This window comes from Phytophthora parasitica (assembly GCF_000247585.1).
Source record: "Phytophthora parasitica INRA-310 unplaced genomic scaffold supercont2.76, whole genome shotgun sequence".
In the NCBI taxonomy this organism is placed as follows: Eukaryota; Oomycota; class Peronosporomycetes; order Peronosporales; family Peronosporaceae; genus Phytophthora; species Phytophthora nicotianae.
The window spans coordinates 134141-155500 of NW_008649062.1; the positions used below are offsets into that span (position 1 = coordinate 134141).

At 47.9% G+C, this 21360-nt stretch overlaps 13 protein-coding genes across 13 annotated transcripts; 8 read left to right on the top strand and 5 right to left on the bottom strand.

The window, feature by feature from the left end:
• Positions 1–1551: 1551 nt before the first annotated feature.
• PPTG_17812 (hypothetical protein) lies at positions 1552–3548 on the bottom strand. Its single transcript, XM_008915845.1, has one exon. It carries the CDS (start codon positions 3487–3489, stop codon positions 1627–1629), a length of 1863 nt encoding a protein of 620 aa, XP_008914093.1. The 5' UTR covers positions 3490–3548; the 3' UTR covers positions 1552–1626.
• A 683-nt stretch (positions 3549–4231) lies between these two features.
• On the top strand, positions 4232–6215 carry PPTG_17813 (hypothetical protein). Its single transcript, XM_008915846.1, has one exon. The coding sequence runs from the start codon at positions 4259–4261 to the stop codon at positions 6134–6136; it is 1878 nt and encodes a 625-aa protein (XP_008914094.1). The 5' UTR covers positions 4232–4258; the 3' UTR covers positions 6137–6215.
• Positions 6216–7219: 1004 nt separating this feature from the next.
• Positions 7220–7453, top strand: PPTG_17814 (hypothetical protein; the record flags this gene model as incomplete). The annotated part of the gene is made up of 1 exon (XM_008915847.1): positions 7220–7453. One exon carries the CDS (start codon positions 7220–7222, stop codon positions 7451–7453), a length of 234 nt encoding a protein of 77 aa, XP_008914095.1.
• Positions 7454–7690: 237 nt separating this feature from the next.
• Positions 7691–9732, top strand: PPTG_17815 (hypothetical protein; the record flags this gene model as incomplete). The annotated part of the gene is made up of 6 exons (XM_008915848.1): positions 7691–8170; positions 8277–8480; positions 8554–8919; positions 8993–9157; positions 9257–9320; positions 9377–9732. 6 exons carry the CDS (start codon positions 7691–7693, stop codon positions 9730–9732), a joined length of 1635 nt encoding a protein of 544 aa, XP_008914096.1.
• An 819-nt stretch (positions 9733–10551) lies between these two features.
• Positions 10552–11583, top strand: PPTG_17816 (hypothetical protein; the record flags this gene model as incomplete). Its single annotated transcript, XM_008915849.1, has 1 exon — positions 10552–11583. The coding sequence occupies one exon, from the start codon at positions 10552–10554 to the stop codon at positions 11581–11583; it is 1032 nt and encodes a 343-aa protein (XP_008914097.1).
• Positions 11584–11618: 35 nt separating this feature from the next.
• On the top strand, positions 11619–12122 carry PPTG_17817 (hypothetical protein; the record flags this gene model as incomplete). The annotated part of the gene is made up of 1 exon (XM_008915850.1): positions 11619–12122. The coding sequence occupies one exon, from the start codon at positions 11619–11621 to the stop codon at positions 12120–12122; it is 504 nt and encodes a 167-aa protein (XP_008914098.1).
• Positions 12123–12841: 719 nt separating this feature from the next.
• On the top strand, positions 12842–13618 carry PPTG_17818 (hypothetical protein). The gene has a single exon (XM_008915851.1). The coding sequence runs from the start codon at positions 13134–13136 to the stop codon at positions 13578–13580; it is 447 nt and encodes a 148-aa protein (XP_008914099.1). The 5' UTR covers positions 12842–13133; the 3' UTR covers positions 13581–13618.
• Positions 13619–14203: 585 nt separating this feature from the next.
• PPTG_24236 (hypothetical protein) lies at positions 14204–14416 on the bottom strand (the record flags this gene model as incomplete). The annotated part of the gene is made up of 1 exon (XM_008915852.1): positions 14204–14416. One exon carries the CDS (start codon positions 14414–14416, stop codon positions 14204–14206), a length of 213 nt encoding a protein of 70 aa, XP_008914100.1.
• A 350-nt stretch (positions 14417–14766) lies between these two features.
• PPTG_17819 (hypothetical protein) lies at positions 14767–15598 on the bottom strand. Its single transcript, XM_008915853.1, has one exon. It carries the CDS (start codon positions 15306–15308, stop codon positions 14976–14978), a length of 333 nt encoding a protein of 110 aa, XP_008914101.1. The 5' UTR covers positions 15309–15598; the 3' UTR covers positions 14767–14975.
• Positions 15599–16031: 433 nt separating this feature from the next.
• Positions 16032–17634, top strand: PPTG_24237 (hypothetical protein). Its single transcript, XM_008915854.1, has one exon. The coding sequence runs from the start codon at positions 16177–16179 to the stop codon at positions 16744–16746; it is 570 nt and encodes a 189-aa protein (XP_008914102.1). The 5' UTR covers positions 16032–16176; the 3' UTR covers positions 16747–17634.
• Positions 17635–17678: 44 nt separating this feature from the next.
• On the top strand, positions 17679–18263 carry PPTG_17820 (hypothetical protein; the record flags this gene model as incomplete). The annotated part of the gene is made up of 1 exon (XM_008915855.1): positions 17679–18263. One exon carries the CDS (start codon positions 17679–17681, stop codon positions 18159–18161), a length of 483 nt encoding a protein of 160 aa, XP_008914103.1. The 3' UTR covers positions 18162–18263.
• A 36-nt stretch (positions 18264–18299) lies between these two features.
• On the bottom strand, positions 18300–19053 carry PPTG_24238 (hypothetical protein; the record flags this gene model as incomplete). Its single annotated transcript, XM_008915856.1, has 5 exons — positions 18300–18389; positions 18451–18514; positions 18576–18641; positions 18710–18813; positions 18907–19053. The coding sequence occupies 5 exons, from the start codon at positions 19051–19053 to the stop codon at positions 18300–18302; spliced, it is 471 nt and encodes a 156-aa protein (XP_008914104.1).
• Positions 19054–19242: 189 nt separating this feature from the next.
• On the bottom strand, positions 19243–21323 carry PPTG_17821 (hypothetical protein). Its single transcript, XM_008915857.1, has one exon. The coding sequence runs from the start codon at positions 21289–21291 to the stop codon at positions 19357–19359; it is 1935 nt and encodes a 644-aa protein (XP_008914105.1). The 5' UTR covers positions 21292–21323; the 3' UTR covers positions 19243–19356.
• Between the last annotated feature and the right edge of the window lie 37 nt (positions 21324–21360).

Here is a 21360-nt window from a genome sequence, read left to right on the forward strand (position 1 = left end):
CACAAGTCCGATACTCCAACAGCGATAACCGGGAAACCTCTAGTGTTGAGTTTAAAAGTTGCATCAGGATGGGTCATGTAGCTATTGGCATATTGAAGTCGCCGAATAGACGTTTTTGTCGCAAACCCGACTACTAGCGGGCTTTCGTCGGATCCCTTTCCCAATTTGGGTTCGCCGATAGAGCCTACAGCATACCCGAAAGCAAAGGCTACGTTGTCGCCAAGGCCACTTGAGTACCGATTTTTCTGAATTAGAGCCTCCATTTCATCAACATAGTCGTTGTCGTTCAGGATGTTTTTACGGTGATTCCGAACTCGCGTTTGAACACGAGGTAGCAATTCTCTCGGATCTGCTGACTCCAGTTTGAAGTGAAGCACCATCTCGTTCATTACGCGAGATGGTTTTTCACCCGCTGAAGCTCGCTCTCGAATAAATCTTTGCATACCAAGACTAATTCCAGACGTCTTGGGTGATGATATAGTGCTCAAGTGGACTCCACTCTGAAAAATATTGCTTTTGAGGGTTTCTTGGCAAAACAGCACTTTGACAAACCAGTTGCAACTCTGGAGGCTACTTGCGCTCTCCGAACACGAAGTCGAATTGCACTTGTAGATTATATAGCGCATATTGTGTTGATTCCCATTCGGCGAGCACACCTGGCATCTCTCGAGTTGATTCTTGACTTTCAACCTTCTCTTCTGTATATCGATAAAATCCTCCATGTCTGCCTCAGTCGAGCAGGAGCGAAAGAACTTCCAAGTGTAGTTAGGCATGCTGATTCTTGAGATGAAGGTGTCTCTGTGGGGCTGTTATGGTTTGGTGAATGAACGTCTATATCCGGACTAAACTACTAACTTAGAATTTGAGCACGAGACTATTTCAGCTGGCCAATCCGCTTGCAGACGGAATAGCGCGTGGAAGTCACCACCAATCATGGCAGTTGTGTCTGTACTTTCAACCGACAGCTTTGTAAAACTACTTCATCCGTCTGTAAGCACGTCCTCAATTCTGTAGATTTCACACGGTCTCTGTAATTCTAGCCATTTGTCTGTACATATGCAAACTTCTCCTGTAGATTTGATCCTCGCTCAGGCAGCTCTCTGCCTGCACTATCCAGATCACAGCTGTGATCTGAACTTCCTCTCGTACTTGCTAATCAGAATTAATACAACTTAGAGAGGTTTCAGTTGTTATTTTAACTCTCTGGCAGACAGGACTCCCTGTCTGCCTTTTAGCGAGAGGCGCGCTCAGCGCGCCCTTGCCACTCAACAATACGTTTCTTTTCACTGGCATGCCAACATCACTTTAAGAAAAAGGCTATATATGAATCGACAAAAAGCGCCTCAACTCGAATCCCTACTTACATCATACTGAAATAAATATAAGAGAAATCTGGCACGTGCGTTAAGTTGGTTAATGTTGTTGGCAAAAGCTCATTCTCTCTCTTGATCAATATTGCTGGTAAAAAAAATATTGGACACCACAAAGTACTATTTCAGAATGGTCCCCAACTCTACGGACCTGTTCTGCTTCTTATTGACCCTGCGAAATCGCTAAAGTTGAAATCGATCTGAGGGCAGCTCAATCAATGATTGCTATTATCCGGATACGTCAGCCGATAATCTACTACATTTTCTCCCGCACCCACTCTGCGATGTAGTTGTCGTGTGGTTTCGCATCGCCAGGCAGTATAGATTCCTCTACAAAGTCAGAAGTGATCCAACTTTGACCGAAATGCCAGACCAGAAGCAGCACTACATCAAATTTGTTGGGTGCATCCTCAGCCATTTCCACCGATTCCAGCTTTAGACCGGGATAGTGAACTAGCAGCCAGCATATAGTTCCCAAATGACCCGAATATACAGCGTACTTGAGTATCCAATTCGTACACCAGTCCGCTCGGTTCTCATGGAGCCATTTTAGCATATTCAGGTCTCCTTTTTTAGCAGGACCATCCATGATACTGGCAGAACACCCCTCTGACCTGTTAATTTGAAGATACTGAAGTATAGACATGTGCCCATTGGACGCTGCTGCATCCATCGCCACTGTAGTGCACCCTTCATCACGGTTTTCCTGCAACCACTGCACTACGTGAAGATGGCCATACGTCGCTGCACCATCCATCGCATTAGCTGTACAGCCCTCCTTCCGGTGCATATGCAGCCACTGTATCACAGCAAGATGGCCATGGGCAGCAGCAAGATCTATCGCATGGCTTTTAGCCCAGAGTTTGTTGACCTGAATTGTTAATCGGCTTTCAGGGGCATCCTCATCCATAGTCATAACAGTGCTGAGTCCGTGGAAAAACTGTAAAATCTCCAAGCGGCCATATTTTGCCGCTTCATCGATCACATTGGATTCCTCGTCGCTCGGAGGATATAATTTGCGTTCAAGAAGCCATTTGACGGTCTCCAACTTTCCATTACTTACGGCGCCTACCCAAATGCTAACGTCTTTGAAAGCATTAGGTATTCCAAGATTGTAAACGTACTGCAACAATTCGATGTGACCCTTTCGAGCTGCCAGCCAGGTTAGGTCAGCTAAAACTTTGCAATAACAATTACAAATCAAATACCCCATTCGGTGCTCAACTAGACAGCGGATGGTCGGGAAGTTGCACCGCATAAACGCAATTTTCAACGCAAAACCCCAGCATCTGATCCAAATGGAGCTATCGATCGGAAGCTCAGGAACCAACTGTATCACTTTCTGTAAGAGCTCCAAGTTTCCTACTTCAGCAAGACTTTGTATGGCACTCACTGTGTGGGTCTCACTGCGTCGTAGGTATCCACAGTCAAACATCCACTCAATCATGTATACATTCTTCCCAGGACAAGCGTAGTCCAAGAGGCAGCCACCACGTGGCATCAAAAACTGCGCAAGATCCATATCGCCGATATCCAGGGCCATAGCAATGAGATTGTGAACGTGAACACCACCACCAATGTTCTTGTGCATCCACCTGACAACTTCTGAGTGTCCGTTCTCCATCGCGGTTACGATACTGTACCCCCAGTCAACCATCCCAGCCTCGATTTGGTAGGCAAGAAAGATTTTTAACACGTCCAGATGGCCCTTTGCAACTACGGCGTCAACGATATATTCACTTATTTGAGATCCATTATTGTGTTCTAGAAGCCACTCCACGACTGTCACATCATTTCTTGTACCGGCAACTTCCAGTGCCTCTGCAAACTGCCACTGCGCATAGTGCGTATCTGAGCATAAATAGTTGCATAAGGTCCAAGACGAACTTCTATCCTCGGCACTAGTGCAACTGGACTCCCAGATCCAGTCGAGCAAATCTATCGACCCATAGGAACACGCTTCTGCTAAGGGCAAATTAGGTGGGGGTCCCAGGAAACTCGAAATGATTCCACCAGTGTGCTGTAGAGCATCGTTGTGGCGCAGGACGACCTCGACGCACTGCAATACCACCGATCGGGGCTCTCTAAGAGAGTCTCTTCGCTGGAGGAGCGGGGACATTGCTCGGGTGAAGCAAATTTATTCGTTTGGTATTATCCAATCAGCAGGTGTTCTTTTAAAATAAAACACTTGTGATATTTTCAATACTTTTATATACCGTAAAAGGCGTATACAGTAGACCATGAGAGTATAGGAAGCACAATACACGAGCCAATGACTAAGTGGCCCTTCGGCACCTCTTTAAGGGGGATGCAGAGTCAAGTTGAAGGTGAGGCAGAACGCTAAAAAGTGATCATAAATTGGTCCTTTGCCGACAATAAAAACAACACTAAGCGTAATTTTCCACTAAAGAGCTGTACACCGAACTCGCTACTTGTGTGACACTAGCAACAAAGTCAGCCGTGGTATCCACATAGGTTATACTTGCAGTTATTGAACTAACGTTACTCGACGCCCTGCAGCTCAATAGGCGAGATCAATCCATCCCAAGAGTCACACATTCACACGTCCATGCGAGCAATCAAACTTAAATAAGCTCGCGCATCATCTCTTTTTTCATTGGTCGCGTGCACGTCATGCATGCTAACGCAATATAGACTTGAAGTCATGCGAGTTCTACCTTGAACTGAATATTAAAGGATATGTAGTTACACGATTCCCGAAAGAGCTTGAAAGTACCTTCAAGGTACCTCGATAAACAAGGTTATCTGTTTATACGGGTATTGTATATCTCTTCGACTACGTACGGTTGAAGTTGTTCTGGATAACTGGTCATTGCCCACCTGGAGGCATTCCTCAATCTTCTACGAGAACGAGAGCAACCCCAGCGATGTATTCTTCGCTGCTGAGCGTTGAATTGATTCTGAGCCACCAAGAAAACTCTGCAGCATTGCAGGATCTGGGCCCCACTATCTCTGATTTCCTGGGCCCGGACAGCAACCTCTCGCTGCACGACGCTTGCAAGATCGGATCCCTGAAGCTGCTGAACTGGATCTGGCGCGTTAGCTTCAGTGACATTAGCTCCAGGTCTTCCAGTTGGTCGCCCACCTGCTTTTTGCAGTCCAATCGCCATTACTATCGATGGCAATTCTCCGAGTCATTGGAGATCGCTGCAGGTCAAGGCGATTTGACGGTTGTCAAGTGGCTCCTTGAGCGCTTTAAGGACTGCGAAGTGGCCGTAGAAGTGGTGGAAGCTGCAGCCAAGAACGGACATTTGGAGATACTGCTGATTTTATTGGAGACTGATGTGGAGAGGATGAAGACTGGACACAAAGTGCATTGGGGTGGGCACAGCCTTAGCAATGCTGTCGAGAATGGTCACTCAGATGTTGTTCATTGGTTGTGCCAATACAAAATATCTGAGTTCGGTGAAGCTCAGATCACAAATGCCATCACGACCGCTCTACGTGTGGGGAATACGAAGCTGGCCGAGTTTCTGCTCCCTCCGGGCAAGTGCATTCTGGACTATGGCCAATACTGTCCACATCCGGATATTATCCAATGGAAGTTGGACTGTGGATATTTCCGACAAGATTTTTTCAGCGCTGGAGTTGCCATCAAGAATCTGGTTCATTCGGAACGCTTGGATTTAATGCAGCGGATTGCAGAACAGCAAAACCCACCTCCGGACGACGCGGAGTGGACTACTGACTGGCGTTGCGCTATGGTCCTCGCTTGTGTGTACGGCAATCGTGATATTCTCCAATGGTTGATGGAGCACCCGGCTGGTCGATGGACGCTCGAAGGAGACGATAGACTGTACTCTGAGCTCGTATTCAGCGCAGCATACAAAGGGAGCATCCAGGTCATGGAATATCTATTCGAACTAGGAGCTGTCGATAAAATCTGTGATGCTCTACTGCACGCAATCCGAGAGGATCACATCGACTTAGTCAAGTGGCTGATCGACCATATTCCCGATTCGGAACGCATTCCGGACTATTGCGTACTGGATGAAGCTGCAAGGTACGGACGCTTGGAGATGCTCCAGTATTTCCAAGAGCAGGATGTGTCGGTCGTTCCTGAATTCTCTCATTCCGTAAGACGAGTTCGGAGTTCCAGTAGAGAGAAACACATGACGCAAATGTTCGTGCCTGCTTCGGATAATTATCTGAAAGTGCACGCAACGTTGTGTAGATACCGCTCCCAGTGGCTTCCAACTGATCCCATGGACGACGCAGCAGCTAATGGCCATCTCGAAGTGGTGAAATGGCTGCATGTTCATCGGTCAGAAGGCTGCACACCTGCTGCGATGGACTGTGCTGCTGCTAATGGCCACTTAGAGGTAGTAAAATGGCTTCATAACCATCGACTGGAGGGATGCACTAGCAAGGCAATGGACGGAGCCGCTGAGAACGGACACCTTGATGTGATCTGGTGGTTGTATGTGAACCACTTCGAGGGTTGCACACAGAAAGCGATTGAAGGAGCGTTGAGCAATGGGCACTTACGTGTATCTGCATGGCTGCTCTCGCACTTACCGTTTGGAAGGCCTTTAAGCGTGGAACTGTGGCGACGTCCGGACAACCTGTTTGAGGTGCTACTGTTCCTGTATCGCCATTTCAGCAACTCCCTCAGTCTCAGCCTGGTCGAGTACCCAAAGGGGATTCTGCTGGACTCCAGCTCCAAGTCGAGCCATAAACATATCGTAGCCTGGCTGCAAGTAGAATTCCCAGTCGTGTTTGCGGGCGTGGACGAAGAATGGTAAATTTTGTTGATAAAACATGTAGCACGATTAACATTTATTGCTAGAGTATATATATGTTTAATTAAACAGTTAAACCTGATCTTCAGCTTAATACATCAACTATCGACGAAAGACGCAAACAGCAAACTCGTCATCCTCCCGTGCCTCTAGCAGTTAGGACATACACCACGGAATACAACGCCTGCATCCAGGCTTTGACATGCGCAACATTATGCTCCCCGTTAACACCAAGAATGGTCTCTTTTCAGCGAAAAGTTTTCACTTTCGTCGTTGAAAGTGTGAAGGTATTCCACGTGCAGAAACAACACCCTTCAAACTGGTTTGTTGGTTTGATGACCATACCCGGCCGCGAAGGAACAAACGCTGGATAAATGCCAAGGAGCCAGATGACAACTCTCAAGTGACTGTTCTCTGCGGCGTCAATCATCGCTTTGACCGTGCATCCCTCCGACCGATTGGCATTCAACAACTTGATCATCTCGAGATGACCATTTTGCGCTGCTCCATTCATAGCATCCACACTACAACTTTCAGAGCAATGAACGTGCAGCCATTGGACCACTTCCAAGGGGTGCGTATTTTGAACTAGTTATTTTTCAATTTTGCACTGGTCACTTCGCGACGTACTGTCTGAGTTAGTCACTTTTTGAGTCTCTAGCTATGACTACCTCGCACAGCTAAAGTAACTTTTTGGACAGCCAAATCATTGCTACGTTTGACAACCGTTTACAAGTGACTAGCTGGCACTCGAAAAGTGACTAGCTTGAAATTCAAACGGAGCGTTCCAGTGCTTTGTAGCGCTGGTCACTTTTAGATCCTAAACAGGCGTCGGTAAAAAATAGTTATTCAAAAAATGTATTCAAATTTTTAAAATTTGTTATTAATTGGACACGTGCAATTCATTATTCCATTCTGATCAATTCAAATTTGAATTGTATTCTTGCTTTTGCCTAGCTGCCACCCTTTTTGTGCAGTTCAATACTCGCACAATCACTGAAGTCAGCCAAGTTGCTCAATCTCATTCTGCAATTTGCACAGCCTTCACCCAACCCCAACCTTCCCAGCCCCCTTCTCCCTACGACCATGCCTCTCGCCAACCGTGTGATCTGCTCGCTCCTGTTCCGTCCTTCCGGTCAGGGCGAGTACGTGTGCAACTCCTGCAGCCGCCAGTACCGCAGCGCGCACGGGTTTACAAACCTGATGAAACACCTGCGGCGATTCCACCCAGGCTTCAAGGCCGAGACGGTGCTGCGCAACAAATATGCCCTTCAGATGCATGTTGTGATGCACGGATGTCTGACATCTACCGCTGGGTAGAGTGGGTTGTGGAGGAGCGCTTGAGAGTGTCTCCCTGCACAGTCTTTAAAAAGGGCATTTGAGGGGTCACAAATCTATTCGATATCTGCCGATGTGCAGTAACCCGACCCCGGATACAGACCATCACTCTCAGTGTTTAAACATGGTTCCCCCCTCCCCAGTCAAAATCAGCGGCCCACAAAGCAGCACCTGGAGCCGAAAGCAGCGTTGCCCTACTGGAACGAGTACCGCACCGTGATGCCTCGCCACCACCGCGACGATAGCGAAGAAGACGTTGCAAGCCTCTCGTCAAGCTCTAGCGACAGGGAAGTCCGCAACAATGCAGCTCCGACGAACTCGCGCAGCAAGAAGAAGAAGAGAGTGAGAAGGCGTTCTTCCGTCCGCGAACGCGGCAAGAAATCCAAACGAAGAAAGCACTCTCATCGTCGCTTCTCCTCGCGTCACCACAGCTCTAGTAGCCGGCGAAGGACAGATTTTTCGGAAGCACTAGATTCCTCGGCTGAATATCAGCACGGTGGGGACTCCTGTTCTTCTTACACACCCGAATCGGGGGCGAGCAGTCACATTTCTTCCGAGTCAGAAGAAGAAGAACGCGGCGGAGGTGATGTCGCTCCTCTGGACACCTTAGTGCATGTTCCTGAGTTGAATGTGACAGCCTTTGACAGTTGGGATGCGTTGGAGTCATATCTGAAGGCGTACAGCAAGAGAACCTACCAGGTTTGTATTAATTGCTTAGAGTGTTTTACAATCCTAGACTGTGACACCCTCCTGATTTACATTGGTCTGAGGGATACAGCTGATTTTAACGTTTGCCCTCGTGCAGGTTTACTCCATTAGGACTAACACTCCCGTCCGCACGAGAAACGCCAGAATGAAAAGGACAATGTCTACTGCCAAGCCGATTCCGGAGGAGTATAAGTTTTACAACAAAACTTACGTATGCACGCATTATGGGGAACCACGGCACACCCGAGGGTTAGGAAAGCGTCCGAACCAGCACTCCAGGAGAATTGGCTGCAAAGCCCAGGTGAGAATACACTTGAAATCACTTTGCGCTAGGCTTTACTTTACATAGCGAAACTAACCTGAGCCACGTCTAGATCAACGCCTGTGTGCACTTTGGTGCTGACTGGGAAATCGTTATCACGAAGCAGAACACTGGGCACAACCACGACGTCGGAAGGGAGCTGTATCATAACTACCACGAAGCTCGGCAAGTTAGTGACACAGCCGTTCTTGATACAGTGCGGACGCTACATCGAGCTGGGGCAAACCGGAAACGGATACTGGAATACGTTATGGAGAATACAAACGTGGAACCTACCATGAAGGATATCCACAACCTGGTCGAGCGTCTGAAAAAGGAAAGCTACACATTTCCTACTGTGGAAGAACGCATACGGGCAATACTGGAGGATTTTGCGTCGCAGAAGGGTAACTTGACGCGAGTGTACGCAAACGCAGAGGTATGATTCAGTATTGCGCTTCGTTAGTACTGTTATCTCAATCGTAACTACCAATTTTGGATTGTATGTCCAGAACATTGTCGAGTGCATCAGCATCCAGTCAGCTCACATGAGGTCAATGTTCGAGCATTTCCCGGAGATTCTCCTGATAGATGCGACGCACGATACCAACGCGTCGAACTACAAACTCTTCAGTTTCATGATCCATGACACCTTGAGCAAAGGTCAACACGTACAGGTCCGTCTCACGAAATATTCTCTAACTAGTACACAATTTGAGACTGTGGTACAAACTGACTTGTAAAATTTGTGACGTATTGGGTGATGTGTACTGTAGCATTGCCTTATCGAGAACGAGCGGAAAGAAACGCTACGCTTAGCGTGCAAGCAGTTCAAAGAAGGTTGTCCTTCTTTTGACTCCATTGCGGTGATAATATGGATTTCACCGAACTGGCAGTTCTGAAAGAGGAGTTTCCAGGTGTGAGGATCTTACTGTGCCACTTTCATGTGGTTAAGTATCTCCAAGAAGAGACTGCAAAGGAAAAGTACAATCTGGATGCTTGGACGAAGAAGGAGATGAAGCGTTTGGTTCAGCTTTTGGTTGGGGCTCCGACTGAAGTGATATATGACAACGTGATCGCCTCGATGAAGGTGGTACTACGTGCAGATACCAAAGTTAAGCTTTGGTTTGACTATTTCGATGAAAACTGGACGACTTGCAAGGAAATGTGGAGCTCTGTGTATCGCGGCAATGTCCCTCACATGGGGAACCAGACGAATAACAGCTTTGTTTCGGATCCGATCATTTTTTAGTGTTGTACTAAATACTGAATATTATAGGCTTGAGTCGAGTTGGCAAAAACTGAAGTGTCTGGTGAATCGCTCGTCTACATTGGATGACTGCGTGGTCTCGATACTGTTTTGGCAGACAGTGAACGAAAAGATGTGGTCGCGCAGTGTCAAGCGCGTAGGTGTTTACGTCAATGTGGAGTACGATGACGAAATGAACCAGCTATTGAATACCGTGTGACGGCATGCTGTCGAGCTGATAAAACAGCAATACGACTTTGCTGTTAACTCTACCACAGAGTACCGATATTATCTGGTGGGGTCGTACGTGATGATGCATTACACGGAGGGTGGAGACGATGCTGACTTGCCGGATGAGTACATGCTTAACCCAGAAGCCTGGACGTGCTCGTGCATGTTTCGAGTCACGAGGCTCCTACCTTGTCGCCACATCATATATTATCGTAAGGTCACGGGTTGTTCTACATTGGTTCCGGAAGAAATTATTCATAGGCGGTGGCTGTTAAAGAATTACAGGAAGTTGGGCCAAGTAAATTTTGCTGAAAACACGGTTGTAGAAGCGTACGAGGACAGAGCGGTTCCACTTCCACTCACTACTCGCACGAAGACGCAGAACGAGAAGTTCAAGGAGCTGTTTTCAATTGGACGGCAATTGCTGATGTCGGTGCTTACCGTGGAACCAAGGCTCATACGGCATTATCTGCATCACTTAAAAGGTTTCTTCAAGTTGCTCAAACCGGTAGCTGCCCTATCGTGGTCCGTCACGTGGAGACAGACCGTCAATCAGAGAGAACACAGACCGAAACAGCAAACCAGTCAGAAATGGGGACCCAGTCTAGTACTGGATCATTACCTGAGGCGACACAAGTGGCTGGTACAGCGGAGGAAAGCGTCGAGGGTCTCGCTGTCCCACCCGCAACTGAGCAAAACGAAAGGGATACTTTGGAACGAGACACTGTACCTGACGACACACACTTCGAGGTTGCACAGGGCGTTAGAGAACCCAACGAGCAGCCAGTGTCGAGTTCAGTGGTTTTATCGAAGCCTGTGGTTCTGTCTGGGAGTGTGCTAAATTCTGAAAATGTGACACAGTCTCAGTCTGGATACGAGTATGAATCTTCAAGCGACGACAACTTTGCGAACGCGGAGAAGGTGCAACCGAGCCGACCTAGATGGATGGTCTCCAAGTGTACTAAGAAGGCGGGACGAGTGAAAGTTACGGTTGCTTCTCGCAAGACGGCTCTAAATACCAGTTTGAAACAAACTTCACTGATGGTGCAAGCTGTAGGTTTGGGTTTGGAGCCATCCGTCGGTTTCTTAGTGGAGGCCGTTCAAAGTGGCGTCACCTACAAACATGCAGTCGCGCTTCGTGCACTGACGATTCTTCAACAATACAGAAAAGCAAAGACCACCGTGTTTGAGCGTCGTAACAAGCCCGAGACAAACCCCTATACGTTAAGGACGGTGCTGCCTCTACGGAGAATCGAAACCTGCGAAGCACAAGTCGCTCAGTTCCAAAACCGATGGTACAGCGACCATGAAACCAGAATGCCACAGACAGGAGTAACTGTGCAGACAGGTGGGGTCGTGTATAACGTGAGCATGCTGAAGGCAATGAGATCTTGGCACACGGCCATATCTCGGTTTATCGGTATTGAGAGTGCATTGAAATGGGTGGAGAAGTATGACGATACTGCGTGGACTACCGACGACTCAATTAGGACCGAAGGGGTGGCAAACAAAGCGACCCTCTTCGATTTCCTGAAACAGGTCGATGTTCTCGGGATACCTACGATGCTACAGGGCTTTGCGGACAAACCCCACTTGAAAGCTCGAGCATGGACCTCGGTATGAAAGCAATTATACAGCGACACAGCGAAGAAGCCACGATGTTCACAGTCCCCTCAGAGATCCTTCGTTACCCGCGATATGATACCAAGGCAATTCAAGATCACCCTGTTTGGAGCAAGCTTAAAATGGCGGCGGCGAGTATGGATTTATCGAGAGACTCAAGCGTCAATTTGTTTTTCTTTGGAGTTATCCATTACGACTGGAATCATTGGTGCGCTGTTGGTGTAAACTTCAAGACGAGTGAAGTTGTTATCTACGATCCACAAAACACTGGCGATAGATTCGACGCAATTAAAGGTTTTCTCAAGACGCAGGTGCTTCCACTTTTGCCGGCTCCGGAGTCGCCAAAGCGATTTCGGTTTACACGAATTGACCTGGCGCCCCAACTCGACGACTACAATTGTGGAGTGTTTGTGCTCCTTTTCATCGAGCTTCAGTTGTATGGAGTGCAAGTGACTGGCTTGGATAGTGAAATTCGTAGCAGAGAGGCGATGGAGTTCTTCCACTATCGATACCTGAGTCTTATCTTAGCGTCAATGTGAGATTTTTTTACGTTAAAAAAGTTTGAGCAATATCTACTTAACGTTGGAGGTACTACGTATGAACATTGGAGAGTATTAAAAATACCATGTATATGCTATATATGGTAACCAGAGAGCGATGCTGCTCGAGTGTTTTTTAAAAATTCGAAGTATTGCAACAATCTGTCACTACTCACTGACAAACACTCCTGTTTTGCCGCTACGCTCTTGTGCGAAATACGCACGTACTTTGTTCGCTGACGTATCCGACTATCCAGTCATACGGAGCTGTCACCTGAGCGTACAGCACATAATATGTCCAGGACGGTGCATTGGCTACACAGTCCAACTTCGAGACGGTGCACGTAGCCTCTGTCAGGAGCGCTTGCCCTTTACGTTTTGCGAGCGCCGTCTCGTCCGCCAGAATGCCAAGATGGGCAGCATCTCCGCCAAGACGCTGGCAGCCTATGTGACCAAGCTGCACGAGCACGTGCAAGGCCGCGTTCGCTGAGCTCCCGGACAAGTTTGCGCTGGTTATGGACGGACGGACAAGCGCAAGGCGGCACTGCGTCGCTATTTTTGCGGTCGTTGATGACACTTCTGTTAGTGGTCCCACTCCTGTCACCGGGGAGGACTACTTTGACGATCTGGACTGTCTGTCGCGCCGGTTTCTACTCCTAGCATTTTTGCTAGTAGACGAGGAAGAAGATCTCAGCGCACAAAGTTTATTTGACCTAATTGCCGATACTCTGTCCGTTTATGAGAGACCTTGGGATGCGGTACTCTGGGTGACCGGAGACAACTGTTCTGTAAATCAGTACATTGGACGACGTGAAGGAGCCATCCCCTTCATTGGTTGTGCTAGTCACAGGTTCAACTTGGTAATGAAGGATATGTTGGCCCCTGAGGAGACTGTGCTGAGCCAGGTTCATTCGCTCATGAAAGCGCTGTCCAAGTTGAAGTACCGCGCAAAAAAAAACGCATCTCGGCCCTGTCACGCGGAACGATACGCGCTGGTCAAGTTCCTATGAAATGGTCAATCGTTACTGCCGGTTAGAGCCAGTCCTACGATCTCTCGACCACGGAACTATTGCCGAGTACGCGCTCGACGAGCTTATGTTGACGCGCGGTGAAAACGAGAGAGTTTTCGCCCTCCGCGACACTATGGAGAAGATGGAAGGCGTGACACAAGCTCTACAACACAGTACTCTCACGCTGTCAGGTACCAGGCGATTGTTTGATCGTGTTGTTGCGGAGTTTCCCCAGCTTCGTAGTCGCCTGGCACCGACAGCCGCCATCGTCAACAACACACCACTAGAATCGGTTCTCGTTAAGCTTCAACACCAAGAGCAGCTAACTGCTGCTGAGCGTTCAGCATGTACCCTGTTCCGCCTCTCCGACTCCAGTGACATCGGCGTTAATCGCAAACGATGGGATGTGCACTCTGTTGAAGATGTTCGCAGAGAAATGGAGAGCTAGAGAACTAAAATAGATGGACGGGATAAATGTAATAACGAATTTCGCTCTGTTGGTTTCTCTCATTAATATAAGAACTCTGTAGTACCGAACACTGATCCTAAACAACAGAAAGCGTTCTACCTACGCATTCGCTTCTCGTAGACAGAAGACTACACCCTAGTCCCCTAAACCCTTTCACCTTCAGCGCCAAACCTTAAGAACCACTCTACCTCCTCTAAAGGGGGCCCCTCACTTCGTTCGGTTGTCCCCATCGGCCGGCGGGAGTATGGAGTCGCAGTTTTGTGTGAAGTTGATTTTTTGTTTTTGGTATTCACTTAGGTTCGATTATGCATCCTAAAATTTCGTACCTAAGTGAAATGACTAGTCGACAATTAGAAAGTACAAGCCGAGTGAAGAGTGACTAGCTGACAATTATAAAGTAACTACTCCAAATTTATTTCCACTTCCAAGTGGCCATTTGTAGCTGCCTTATTCATCGCTCCTTATGAGCAGTCTTCGGTGCGGTTACTGTGCAGCCATTTGACTATTCCCAAGTAGCCATACTCAGCAGCTACATCCTGGTTGACCATGCCTCTGAGCCAATTTTTGTTTTGTTTTATGCCACTGAGATACTACAGGATCTCCTACTGTCCTTGCTTGGTAGTCATTTCAACGATACGACTGAAATTACCGAACGTGCAGCGCTCAGCAAGCCACTTGTCTGTATTCAATCGGGCTCCCATGGCTGCTCGAAACAAAGCCTCGTCGATTTGTTCTGCTAGGTACTGCAAGATGTGGGTATGGCCCTCTTGAGCAGCAACAGCGAACCTGTGTGCGTATTCCGCTCCATGGCCCATCATGAGTCTTTCAACCAAATCACGTCACGTACATGTAGGATGACCCACCAGCCATCGGACAATATCAAGGAAGCCATGTTTGCATGCACTAAGTGTAGCATTATATCTACGCTTCAACCGATTCTGGAAAAGTATACGTTAAGCATATTCTGGCGTCGATTGCGGGATGGACTGGATTAAACTCCAGAGGACTTTGTTGTAGCAGACGCGAGAAATTGTATTGGACGAGGAGTTTGCGTTTGTCAAGAGCCATCTCGAAGGTCCTCAGGACACTGAGGTTAACATGGCGGATAGGGAGAAGGTCGAAATGACAAGACATAGTACGTGTGTAACAACGGATGTAGTGAGTGCTTGAAAGTAAATTGAAAACTGAATTGAAAGTTAGTTTGCTCTATCATACTCTTTGCAGGTTTACTGACAGGAACTCTGTGGTATCATTTGACCAATTGTCGGATGACGTGGTCAAATAATTACCAGTCGTCGAATGACGTGTAACCAAATGACGAATAGTGTATGCATACACAAATTCGTCACACGACCTCCTTTTAAAAGAAGGGGGTTACTGCTTTAGCGAAGGACAGTTAGGGGCGATATGGCCCACAGCCTTGCATCGGTGGCAAGTGGCCGTCATCTCCCAGTCCGAAGAGGCTTGAGCCGGGCGTTGTAGCCCATGGTCGAAGCGTAGTGCCAGCTGAACGGTCTCTTCCAAAGTAGCTGGATGGTGTTCCCTAAGATGGTTGTTTGTCTCTTTACGGAGACCTTGTTGGAAATAGAACCGTAGTTCTAATGCTGAGATGGGCATTTGACATTGTATGAGAATGTCCTGAAAGGCGCCGATGTAGTCATGTAGCGTGGCCATCTGGGTCAACTTGCACAGCTTCTCACGGAGCATGTACTCGTTATCAGGGGGGAGGAAGTGCTTGTGAAGACCGTGCTTGAATGTGGACTACAAACGGACAATGTTTGCCCGTTCACAATCCGCTACGAACTGGCGATACCAGTTCGTAGGGGTAGGTGCCAGATGGCACGAAATCATCGTGACAAACGATGGTGATTCCTCCACCATCAGAGGATGGTAGTCAGCGTAGTATTGTTCGATCGTAAAGAACCACAGCTCGAGGTCCTCACTCAACGTTCCATGCTACTTGGGTGGCTCGGCTTTTCTAGCCGCTGGAGGCTTGGACGTGAGGGTCTCGAAGCGAGCATTTTGAGCAGCTATTTGCTCACTAATATGCTCTTGGAGGCGTGACTGCTGCTGCGAAAAAAACTGCAGCATTTCGCCGAAGGTTTGAGGGGTAGGGATACTGGATCCGTCCATGACGATGCATGAGAAAATCGAAGGTTTTGATCTTGACGCGAAGGTCTTGGACACCGCGAAGGCTTGGACAAAGTCGACAAGTGCTACTATGTAACACTACGGAGGTAGTGAGTGCTTGAAAGTAAATTGAGGACTGAATTGAAAGTTAGTTTGCTCTATCATACTCTTTGCAGGTTTACTGACAGGAACTCTGTGGTATCATTTGACCAATTGTCGGATGACGTGGTCAAATAATTACCAGTCGTCGAATGACGTGTAACCAAATGACGAATAGTGTATGCATACACAAATTCGTCACAACGTGCCACGTACTGGGGTGTGCATTGCATCAATCAAATAAGCTCAAAGCACAAGATACGTCGGACAGAGCGATGGAAGCCGAGACGGAGAGATATTCGCCACAGGCATATATACCAACACGTCACAAGCCTCGCCTAACGAAATGGATAGTCTTGTTCCTTTAAAAGTGGAGCTGCTAGAGCCCACACCAAATCGGGGGTTGAACCTTCTTGATGTGTATCGATGCTCGACGGCTCGCATTCAGGCGGCACGACCAGATTTGCACAGCGAGGATGTTACGGGGCTCAAATTTAAATTGTTTGAACACCAACGACGAGGGTTAAGCTGGATGAACAAGCGGGAACGTGATGTGCTATGGGATACTCTTTTGCTACACCCGTTCAGTGTCCCTGATATAGACTGCGAGAGCGATCGGATGAAGCGTGTTGTTGTCGATGAGGGTCATACGCTCGGCAGCGGGACAACCACACAACTTATGGAAATGACACGGCTATTATGTGCCGAACGACGCTGGGTTATGGCTGGGACGCCATCACCAAATACTTTTCGGTCGGCTGATCTCCAATATCTTCATGGAATTTTGACTTTCTTACGCGTCCAACCGTATGGGCAACCAGTTGTTCGAGCTTGGGCGAAGGCAATTGTTCGGCCTTTTCAAAAGGAAGAAGTTGCTGCGTTTATCGGCTTCTACACCTGCTCACCCGTGTTATGATAAGGCACACGAAAGAGTCACTGTAGCTTCCACGTGTAATTCGCCGTTTTGTTGAAGTTTACCCGACTCCAAGCGAATCCAAGCTCTACAACGCAATCGCAGAATATGTACGGGCACGTATGGTAGTATCAACCATAGATCTCCCAAGAAGTGCTACCAATCCAGGTACGCCGCCCGATATACATCCAGATAGCCTCTTGCACCCTCAGAATCACCGAGGTGTCAAACAAGTGAAAAGAGATCTTTCTATGGCTTGCATGGGTGGGTATGCGGTTGAGTAGACTTTGGATGAGAAACAGGTGAAGGCAACTATCGACAAACTGTGTGATAACCTTGCTGGCAACAGCGCGAAAGAACGACGGGTACACGACGTCACACAGTACTTAGCCGATATCTGTCTGAAGAAGACGAATCAATGCAAACGGTGTCTGACCAATCGACGCTTCCTGATGATTCTGCCCTGTGGACACCTATATTGTGCGCTATGTGTTGAAGAAATTAAGATGAAGTAGGATAAACCGCAATGCGAGTCATGCAATGAGTCGTTCAACAAGGACAAATGTGACTATCTGCAGCCCTCACTCACTGGTGAAATAACTACTCGTGGTCGAGAGAAAACGCTTACACAGCTTCGCGCATCTGGGGTTTTCGAGTCTAGAATCAAAAAGGTAACTGCGTACATGGAGTCTTGCAGACCTCAGCCTTCCACAAAGTGCAGGGGATGCCAGCGACAGTTCCACTTGCTTCTTGTGAATCCGTGTGGCCATCTGAGCTGCTCTGGCTGTACGGAAAAGCGTTACCAAGAGGCAGGAGCAGCGAGCTGTTGTTTGTGTCATGCACCGTATTCTCGAGAGGGGTTTAAGCATCTACAACCAGGGATTCACGCTGAGCCGCTTGAAGAAAATGATCAAACACTGAAAAAGAAGAAGAAAATGAAAAACAAGAAGCGAAAGCGATCTGATTCATTCTCCAAGAAACCAGCCAGGCCTGTGAACTGCAAGCGAGATTTTTGGCGGATCAAATCCAGCAAGATTTTTTACGTGGCTGCTCGAATTCGGGAGTTGATCAAGGAATGCGAGCATCTTCCACGAGAGCGGCAACACGAGTTCAAAGCGATCGTGTTTTCGCAGAGCATTTGGCGAGCTAAAGTTGCTCTTGAGAAGCAGGATATCCGCACCGCCGATTTTATTCCAAGGATCAATCTTCGCGATCGAATCAAGAATTTAGAGGCATTCCGCTCGCAACCAGATGTACACGTTCTTTTGCTGTCTAATCATGGATCCCACGGCTTGGACTTGTCGTTCGTCACGCACATGTCCCTGTTGGAAGAGATTTGGGATAAATCATTGGAACAGCAAGTTATCAGTCGAGCTAATCCGATGGGAGCCAAAGAGACTCTTACGGTGGAGCTGTAAATTGGGCGGTGTGGTAAAAAGTGAGTCCTCGATTGAAAATATTTTCAAATCGAGTCCCAGATTGGAAATTTCCCTTAAAAAAATAAAAGTGTGATTCGGTTCTGTATTGTTGCATCATCACTACCGCTATACTGGCGTCTACTTGGTCTTCTCTAGGAATGCTTGGCAGAGTGTACGACCTGATGATTGGCGAGAAGCGCACCGTAATGTCGCGAAGATAGTCGAAGCCTGGCAATGAGAGAATAAGTAATCATCTGAAGAACGTGGGGGTCAGCCTCACTGTTCTTACCAGAGGGAATAGTAAGCTTGTAGTTCCATAGAAGTGTACGATCTTGCGAATAAATGCCATATAGCTACATTGCCAGGATCATGTGAGGTGAAAACAAACCACTCGGCAACAACACAAAATCGCACCAGTTGTTCACGACTAGACCGCACGCGCTAGTGCTGGGTGTCAGACCAGCGGGAAATGTGATGGGGCTACCAAAAATCCCACAAAATGGCGGTCACAATAGAGAATACAACGCACTAATAGTAAAACGTAGTACCATAACGATCGACTGCAGCAACAGAGACTGATGCCCAGGCGGAAGCTCGAATAAACGACAGCACCAATCACCATAGAAGTCATTACTACTAAAACGACGATGGTCTGTAGGGAGAATCATAAGCACCAATATAAATAAATAAGTACTGCAATCCGTGCAAGCCATGCATGCCCTTGCGCAAAGTAACACTTACGTACTTGTTTGTGGTTGCGCAGCTTGAACTCTAGAGATACCACCATGAAAAGTAGAAGCAACTGTGGCAGAATAAGCAGAAAAGCTCGCGCAGCATCGCTGCTGCGGGTCATCGCGGCAATGAACTCCCATCCGCAAGCCACCACCGCCATCTAAACCCAAGAAAGTGAATATAATTTCAAGCTGTCAAGTACGCAAATTGGTTGTACGTTTACCGTCACTGTCCGCAAAGACACTAGAAGCACCTGCTCGTTATACTGGGTCGCTGCGCTACCGTGACCGCCAGTAGTCAAGCACAATAGCTTCAACATTTGCTCTTCTTCGTTAAGGAAAATAAAAAAAGTCGAGTTAAAGTCCTTTTTTTCTTATTTGGTCTCACAATTTTTTTTGAAATGTAAAAGTTAAGCGTCATCGTGCAAAAATCAGCTCCGAGCAAACGAAATTGTGCTTTTCACCTACGGGTCGTGATCCTCAATAATGATGTTGTGTTTCTCCCGCATCCATGTCATCGCGTGACGATCGTCTGGCTCAGTAACGACAGCCAAAACCGGCTGATCATAGTCTTGAGTATCGTAAATGTTGGGGAAATGCTCATCCAAAAAGAGCAAGATGTCGAACTGATCAGGAGGTTTGATCTGCAGAGTGTCAATCGAGGGATTCCACTTTGGATATCGCGCGTGCAGCCACCAGGCAACGCGCAAGTGACTGTTCTGCATTGCCTTCTCGAAAGCCTTAACAGTGCATCCCTCGGATCGATTCACATAGAGCCACTTGACCACCTTCAAGTAACCATTCGCCGCCGCCAAGTCCATTGCATTCGTCGTACAGCCTTCCGATCGATTCCGATGAAGCCATTCCACCATCTCAAGGTGGCCATTACCAGCTGCTCGGTCCATGGCTCTCGTGGTACAGCCTTCGGTTCTATTGGCATGAAGCCACTTAACCACGTCAAGATGTCCATTTCCCGCTGCACTGTTCATCGCTAGTGAAGTGCATCCGTCAGAGCGAGTCTCATGTAGCCATTTCACTGTATCTAAGTGGCCGTTTGTAGCAGCGACATCAATCGCATGGCGAAATGGAGGCAAAAACTCACGATCGCCAGACGAAATATTGTGGTGGAAGAACTGCAGGATGCTAATGCGTCGATGTCTCGCAGCTTCTTCAACCATGAAGCCGTAGGTGTGGAAGTCATGGGTGTCAAGTAGCCATTTCAGTGTGTCTAAATGATTGTTACGAACAGCCAGGACAGCGGCGTCTTTAAAGTTGTCCGAGTATCCTTGTTCGTGGAGATATTTCATCACAGCGAGGTGTCCTCCCTCCGCAGCTAAACAGAAGAAATGCTCAGGTCCTGCACTGTGATGATGCTGATATGCCTCGGCAACACGCAGTCCGACGGGATGTTCCATCAACCATTTGACCACTGAAACATCTCCAAATTTGCAGGCCTCTTTAGTAGCGAAGAACCACTCACTAGACCAGTCGAATCGAGGTCGAGCACGAGGAGGAGAGTGAAGCTGCACAATCCGGTGCATGAGATCCAGTCTCCCCACTCTTGCCAACATGTAGATAGACACAGCAGCACAGTGTTCGTCTAGACGGGTATATCCCTCTTCAAGTAGTGTCTCTACCACTTCCGGGTCTGGATCATCGTGCGAAAATTCCACAATGGATCTCCCTTGTGGCAAGAAAAACCTGGCCAGCTCCATATCAGGAACTCGAAGAGAATATTCAACCGCCCAGCGAATTTCATCATTGTCCATCTTGTGTGGCGAGTTTTGGCAAAGCCACTTGGCAATCTCAACGTGTTTTTGCTCGATGGAGTGCAGCATGCTGCGACCGCCCCAATGCACCACGATGCCTTCTCCTTGCTCCTCATCTGAAATCTCAGGGACACTTTGGTGCGGGACGATGCCGCCAGTCACTACCATTGGCATGTGGCTGTGGGGATAGTGCCGTCCAGCGTCATTTTCCAGCAAAAACTTTAAAATTGGCAGATGCCCTTTTTTAGCCGCTGCTTCTACCACACCCACGGGAACGAAACAATTGGAAAAGTGACCGAACAGCCACTTCATCATGTCCACATTGCCACATTCGGCTGCCACTTCCGCTGATTTCCGAAATTGCCACAAGTAATACTGGCGTTCGGATCGAAGGTAGTTGTTAAGGGTCCAATTAGGAGCCCTCGTATCGGGGGAGGTACAACTGGAGGCCCAAATCCAGTTCAGCAGCTGGAGAGAGTTGAAGCGACAGGCATAGCTCAGTGACAGCGTCGGTGAAGGGCCCAAGAAGCTGGAGATGACGGAGCCGAGATGCTCCAGCCTGTGGGAGTTGGCCTGTTCGTGCAGAACCAGTCGAACACTTACTAGTTGATGTACTAGTTGTGGCAACATGTTGATATCGACGGAGCCAAAAACGATGAATGATTCACAAGTAATGATTGGCTTTTGCGAAGTGTATAC

Coding starts and splice junctions, on each gene's coding strand:
- PPTG_17812 (XM_008915845.1), bottom strand. CDS start 3,489: ATGTCCCCGCTCCTCCAGCGAAGAGACTCTCTTAGAGAGCCCCGATCG.
- PPTG_17813 (XM_008915846.1), top strand. CDS start 4,259: ATGTATTCTTCGCTGCTGAGCGTTGAATTGATTCTGAGCCACCAAGAA.
- PPTG_17818 (XM_008915851.1), top strand. CDS start 13,134: ATGGTCAATCGTTACTGCCGGTTAGAGCCAGTCCTACGATCTCTCGAC.
- PPTG_17819 (XM_008915853.1), bottom strand. CDS start 15,308: ATGCTCCGTGAGAAGCTGTGCAAGTTGACCCAGATGGCCACGCTACAT.
- PPTG_24237 (XM_008915854.1), top strand. CDS start 16,177: ATGGATAGTCTTGTTCCTTTAAAAGTGGAGCTGCTAGAGCCCACACCA.
- PPTG_17821 (XM_008915857.1), bottom strand. CDS start 21,291: ATGTTGCCACAACTAGTACATCAACTAGTAAGTGTTCGACTGGTTCTG.